The sequence below is a fragment of the Zalophus californianus genome, chromosome 1 (genome assembly GCF_009762305.2).
Source record: "Zalophus californianus isolate mZalCal1 chromosome 1, mZalCal1.pri.v2, whole genome shotgun sequence".
Taxonomy (NCBI): Eukaryota; Metazoa; Chordata; class Mammalia; order Carnivora; family Otariidae; genus Zalophus; species Zalophus californianus.
Genome location: NC_045595.1, coordinates 30,110,818 through 30,116,547, shown reverse-complemented (window position 1 = coordinate 30,116,547; position 5,730 = coordinate 30,110,818). Strand labels below are relative to the sequence as shown.

The 5,730-nt window shown below is 60.1% G+C and overlaps 1 protein-coding gene across 2 annotated transcripts; it reads left to right on the top strand.

Annotated features, from left to right (window-relative positions):
* The first annotated feature begins 211 nt into the window (after positions 1–211).
* FEZF2 (FEZ family zinc finger 2) lies at positions 212–4,976 on the top strand. 2 transcript variants are annotated; one of them, XM_027585696.2, is made up of 6 exons: positions 212–279; positions 1,157–1,290; positions 1,655–2,579; positions 2,930–3,064; positions 3,250–3,382; positions 4,304–4,976. In XM_027585696.2, exons 3-6 carry the CDS (start codon positions 1,719–1,721, stop codon positions 4,561–4,563), a joined length of 1,389 nt encoding a protein of 462 aa, XP_027441497.1. In that variant the 5' UTR covers positions 212–279; positions 1,157–1,290; positions 1,655–1,718; the 3' UTR covers positions 4,564–4,976. The 2 variants fall into 2 exon arrangements, with proteins under 2 accessions (XP_027441497.1, XP_027441496.1); XM_027585695.2 differs by lacking the exon at positions 212–279 and having other exon boundaries at positions 912–1,290.
* Positions 4,977–5,730: the final 754 nt, after the last annotated feature.

The window sequence follows — 5,730 nt, the reverse complement described above, 5'->3', positions numbered from 1 at the left end:
AAGTCTCTGCCCGCCCCCCTTCAAGCCCCCTCCCTTTCCCCTCTGATAATCCTTCTCTTTATTTTAGAAAAACACAAAACCCGGTTCCACGCGGTGCTTTAGTGGCTAAAAGTGAAAGAGCTGCCTTGGCAGAATTCAGCTCTATGAATCACTTCGGAAAATTGGTTCGACTGAATGGCCTTAGGAGGAAAAACGTTTTAATAGGATCCAGGGGAGGTTCTGCTGTTTCAATCTGCTCCTTAAACAGGTGGAGATTGGACCTTCTCAATTATACAAACAGTAAGTACCCATCAGCCGGGAGAGCTGCCCTCCGGATCCTCCCCGCACGCAGCCCTAAACCAGCCGCGGAGCCCAGCTTTGCCTCAGAAACCCGATCACAAATCAGCGATTCTGATCGATTAGGATCTCAAACAGTCCTCCAGCTTGCTGTGCAGTCTCCCCCAGCCGCAGGCGGGGAGTCGGCCAGAGAGGGGGAGGCGCACCCGCCGGGCGCTGAGGCCCCCGGGATCTGGGCGCGCGGCCTTGCTCTTCCGGACGCTACGGGGTCGTCCTTAGGCGGCGGGAGCTCTCTCCCGACCCCCGACGCCGGCCAAGGCGAGCTCGTTGTTTTTGCATAAATTAATATTTCCCCATTAACAAGTTTCCCCCCTCCAAACGCGGCGCCCGCGTCCATGCGCCACATCCTAATGAGGTAATTATCATTTGCGCGTGTTCGGGGCTGGCGCCGGCTCCGTGGCTAAATGGCAGTTTATTAGCACGATGCCCAGCTCGGCTGCAGAGGGCTAAGGGATAGTTCAGCGACTAGACGGACACCCAGGGGCCCTTTGGGGCGGCGCGTGCAGGACCCTCTGCCCTCCCCGCGTCCCTCAAACCTATAGGCCCCCAAAGTTGTGAATCACGCACGGAACTCTGCCTGGGTTTGGGCTCCCCCCACCTTCTTTCCACCGGCAAAACCATCACGATTCCTCCCCCTCCCCCTCCCGTCTCTTCCCTCCTTCCCGATTCGCGAACCGCTCGCACTTTCCCGAGGGGAGCGCGGGCGCCAGTTGCCTCCTTTTAAAGTTTGAGGGGCGGTGGCGGCGGCGGCCGGCAGGCGCGGGGGAACACAGGGGCCGCTACGGGAGCCGCGCCGCCGCCCATGTCATTCCACTTCAAGTGACTTCATGTGATGTCAGCTGAATGTAAAAGACAGTGATCTCACGCGGAGGGGAAGATGTTTGCCATCAAAATGTGACAGAGGAGACACGCTGCATGGCTCGGAACGCATCTCCTTGGCGGTGGGGGAAAGAGGTAAATGCGAGGTGGCTCTCCTGGTCCTCTTTAACTTTGCCCCTTCACTGTCCAGCTCCCCGCACGCGTGGCGGAGGCCAGGGTCCAGGGAACGGCTCAGGGGGGGTTAATTTGAGGCTCTTTTCTTTCTTTCTTTTTTTCTCTCTCTCCTTTTCCTTTGTAAACCCTCCCCCTTCTTCCCCCTTTCAAAGTCTTAGGGCAGGGGCTGGTGGGTTCCTTTGCGCGCCGGGTTAATGGGCGGTAATTTGGTACCCTTGGGTGCACTTTGTTCTGCCCCTGTTCATTTGAATGCAAATGGGTGACCTGGACCCGACAAGGTGCTTATTAAATTGCGGTTTCCCTCCCTGCCTTTTCCGGAATGCAGACTTAGGAGGAGAGAGGCTGCGCCCTGGCCCAGTCCGGCGCGGCAAGTCTCGGCTCAGCGCGCCATGGCCAGCTCGGCTTCCCTGGAGACCATGGTGCCCCCGGCCTGCCCGCGCGCTGGAGCGTCGCCGGCCACTTCCAAGACGCTGGCCTTCTCCATCGAGCGCATCATGGCTAAGACGTCGGAGCCCCGTGCGCCCTTTGAGCCCCGGCCGGGGACGCTGGAGGCAGATGGCGGCCAGGGCAAGAAATTGCTCAACCTCTGCTCGCCGCTGCCCTGTATGATCCCCCTCCAGCCCCTAGGCTACGAGGTGCCGTCCAAGACGCTGCTCAGTTACTCCGAGCTCTGGAAAAGCAGCCTCCGGGCGGGCGGCGGTGGAGGAGGAGGAGGCGGCGGCGGCGGCGGTGGCGGCGGTGGCGGGGGGGCCCCGGTGTGCGGCGCCAGCGGCTTGTGCAAAACCAACTGTGGCGTGTGCTGCAAGGCCGATCTGGGCCTGGCGCCGTCTGCGCTGCCGGCGGGCAGGGTCATCAAGCCGCAGGTCATCAACCAGGCGGTGGGGCTGCCGGCCAGCGGCTCGCTCTACTACTTCAACTACCTGGACTCTGCCGCGTACCCGCCGTCTGAGCTCCTCGGAGGCCACCTCTTCCCATCCGGCCTCCTCAATGCACAGGCCCCCGCCGCCCTGGCTGCGCACCCCAAGCTCTTTTTGCTGGAGAATGCCAAGTTGGCCGGCCTGGCCGCGGACAAGTTCCCCCATCCGGCCCCCTATGCCCATAAGGAACGCTTGCCCGCGCCGCTGGAGCAGGTGCTGAAGGAGAACTCGGCTCTAACCGCCGATCGCGGTGGCGTCAAGGGCCACAGCAAGCTGCCTGGGGGCTCTGCGGACGGCAAGCCCAAAAACTTCACCTGCGAGGTGTGCGGCAAGGTGAGGCCCCGGGTCCGCGGGGGGATGGGAGGGATGAGCAGGGACAGCTGCTTCCCTGAGGCAGCCTGGACCGCCCTTTTCTCAAGTTCAGGAGCTCCCCAGTAGCTACCTACTACTCACACTGGGGGCCTATTGGGCCTCAGTTTCCCATTCTGTAAAATGGGGATGTCGTTGTCAGCGGCCACACGGGACTGGCGTGCGCAGTGGGCTGGGAAGCGCTTTGCGAAATGAAAAGGGCTCTGGTTTCTGAAGGGACTGTTGGTTGGGGGGTGTAGGCTGTGGCCTCCCCAGTTTGATTCTAGCCTCTCTCGGCCGGACACACCACAAGGCCCCCTCGTGTCCTTCCATAGGTGTTTAATGCGCACTATAACCTCACCCGCCACATGCCGGTCCACACCGGAGCCAGACCGTTCGTGTGCAAAGTCTGCGGCAAAGGCTTCCGCCAGGCCAGCACGCTCTGCAGACACAAAATTATCCACACCCAGGTACGTGGCCCCCGGGTCCAGGTCGGCCCGCGCGCAACACCCCGCGCCTGAGCGACGGTGGCAAGGGTTCCCCTTATCCCTCCCGGGGGCCCCGTATCCCTTCAAGGTACCCCTTCAAGGGGCCCCTGAGGTGGCCTCTCCTGGCCGGGGCCTTGGCCTTACTGTGCGCGCGCCCCTTTCCGCAGGAAAAGCCGCATAAATGCAACCAGTGCGGCAAAGCCTTCAACCGCAGTTCCACGCTCAACACGCACATCCGCATCCACGCGGGCTACAAGCCCTTCGTCTGCGAATTTTGCGGCAAAGGCTTTCACCAAAAAGGTAATGTGCGGGGCGAGGCCCTCTCCTCACCTCTCACCTCGGGACTCGGCGGGTCGCTGCGAGCGGGAAGGCAAAGAAGGATCCGCAGAGAGGGAGCGTGAGAGCTGGAAGCTCGGGCGCAGCATTTCTTTGGAATCGGGTTGTGACGGGTTTGGGTGGGAGCTCCTCGGGCCGGGTTAGTAAACCTCGCTGGAGTCAGGCTGGTTGCACGGGGAGACTCCGAGTTTGGGAGGTGGGAAGAAAGAAAGGGGCCGAGGGAAAGGAAGTAGGAGAAAGAGAGGCTATTGCCCTATAGAAAAAGCTTGTCTTTGTAGCCGGGACACCCCTTTCAGATGAAAAAAAAAAAATCGAGGCAAACTCCACCTCCTGGGAATAACAAGACTGGGGGAAACCATTCCTGTCCCCAACACCTCCAGGCCAGGCGCGCCCAGCTTGGGTTTTCCAAGGCACTTTTGGATCTCCAGGTGGTAGCTGGGGGGGGGGGGGGGGGGGGGTGGACCAGAGGGAGTAACTTTTAAAATGAGAAGATAAACAGAAACTGAGGGACGAAGCCCGGGTTCGTGCGAATTTCTTCCAGCGAGGCAGCCGCGGGGAGGAGGACCCGGTGCGTCTCTGGGTTGTGCAAAAGTTTCCCCGCCAGCCCAGCACAGCGGGAGGGACGCTGCGCGGGGCCTGTGCACCGGGCGGGGCAGGGGCGCGGGGCGGCCACGCGGGGACTCGGCCCTCCATCCTGCCGTGAGAGCCTTCGGCTTGACGCAGACGAAGTTTGACAACTTCTTCACTCGGAGAGGTCGCGCCCGCCTAGCCAAGCGTCGCCTTCTTTGCGCGGGCACCTGAGCCAACCCCGGGACGCTCGGGGGGTGGCGGGGGCGTCCTACTTCATTCCCCCCGCCCTCCTTTTTTGTTTTTGGTCTCCCGTAGGGAACTACAAGAACCACAAGCTGACCCACAGCGGCGAGAAGCAGTACAAATGCACCATCTGCAACAAGGCCTTCCACCAGGTCTACAACCTGACCTTCCACATGCACACCCACAACGACAAGAAGCCTTTCACGTGCGCCACTTGCGGCAAAGGGTTTTGCAGAAACTTTGACTTAAAGAAACACGTGCGCAAACTCCACGACAGCGTGGGGCCTACTGCGCCCTCCACAAAGGACCTTACTCGGACAGTGCAGAGCTGAGAGCTACTGCCTCGCCCTCCCTTCCAGCCCCATCCAGCCCCAAAACAGATCACACGTATAAACTTATTTCTAAAATTCAAAGAAAATTAAAAAAAAAAAAACTATAGCAGAGAGGCTAAAATCTATTTATCGAAACCAGCATATTTTTTGGAAAGCTAAACGTTTCCTCGATGACTGGCAGCAAACGCGTGGCTCCCACCTTTGTGTATTCGGGAAACTTATTTAAACCCAGTGCGCTGAAACGCATTTCCTTCCAGGCCTCCGCTTCTCCTCGGGCGGCGGGTTTTCACCCCAGCCTGTCACGTGAACGCCCCGGAAGAGCGCGGCGCCCCCAGCCATCTTTATACAGCCATGTAAATCCTCCTGTACAAGCGAACTCGGAATATATACATGTCTAACACAATAAACAGAATCACTCGTGCTCGTTTTCTCCCCCCCCCCCTCCGCCTCCGGGTCAGCTCGGCAACCCCAAAGAATGAGAAGGAAATAGGCGTTTATAGCATTTCCCTGCCCAAATGCGACTTCCTTTGGGGCGCTGGGACCAGGGTGAAGCCAAACCGGGGTTCCTGCGGCGCCTGCATATTAAGAGCCCCCCACCCCATACACACCGGGAGCGAGGGAGCAAAGGTCTACATCGGCCTACACGTGGTGCCAAGTTTTTCTTTGGTGACTCTTCCGATGCTTGGGATTCTGGGTGTTGCCTTATTTGGGTGAGAAAATTAAAAGAAAAAGGAGGGGTTAAAAGTGTCTGGGTGTAGGAGAGCTGGTGTAGGTGCATCTTTCAGCAAATCGCCTTGCCGCGCGAGGGCAAATGGCCAGGGCACTGCCCCGCCGGGGAGCCTCTGGGCATGTTCCCTTTTCTGGGCGACCTCTGGGGCGGGGGCGGGGAGACTCTTCCTCCCAGTTTTTCCGGGAGACAGAAGCTGGAGGCCAAGGGTCCCCAGCCCAGCCGGAGCTCTGGGGCTCCCTGGCCGCTGCTGTTGATCTGGGGCCAGCCTCCGGGTGCTGTGCGCCCTGCCGCGGGAGGGCGCACCCGGACTCCGGGAGCTCGCCGCCGCCGCCTCCAGCGCCCTGATTACCGCGCAGTTAGCCCATTTTCTGAATAGCTATCTCCGCCGCCGAGCACGCTGATGAAATGATCTCACGCTTGCTTCCTAAGTAATGACC

Excerpts from the sequence above, each read along its gene's own strand:
- FEZF2 (XM_027585696.2), top strand. The coding sequence starts at position 1,719 with ATGGCCAGCTCGGCTTCCCTGGAGACCATGGTGCCCCCGGCCTGCCCG. Across the intron at positions 2,580-2,929 it reads CCTGCGAGGTGTGCGGCAAG|GTGTTTAATGCGCACTATAA; the intron begins GTGAGGCCCCGG and ends GTCCTTCCATAG. Across the intron at positions 3,065-3,249 it reads ACAAAATTATCCACACCCAG|GAAAAGCCGCATAAATGCAA; the intron begins GTACGTGGCCCC and ends CCCTTTCCGCAG.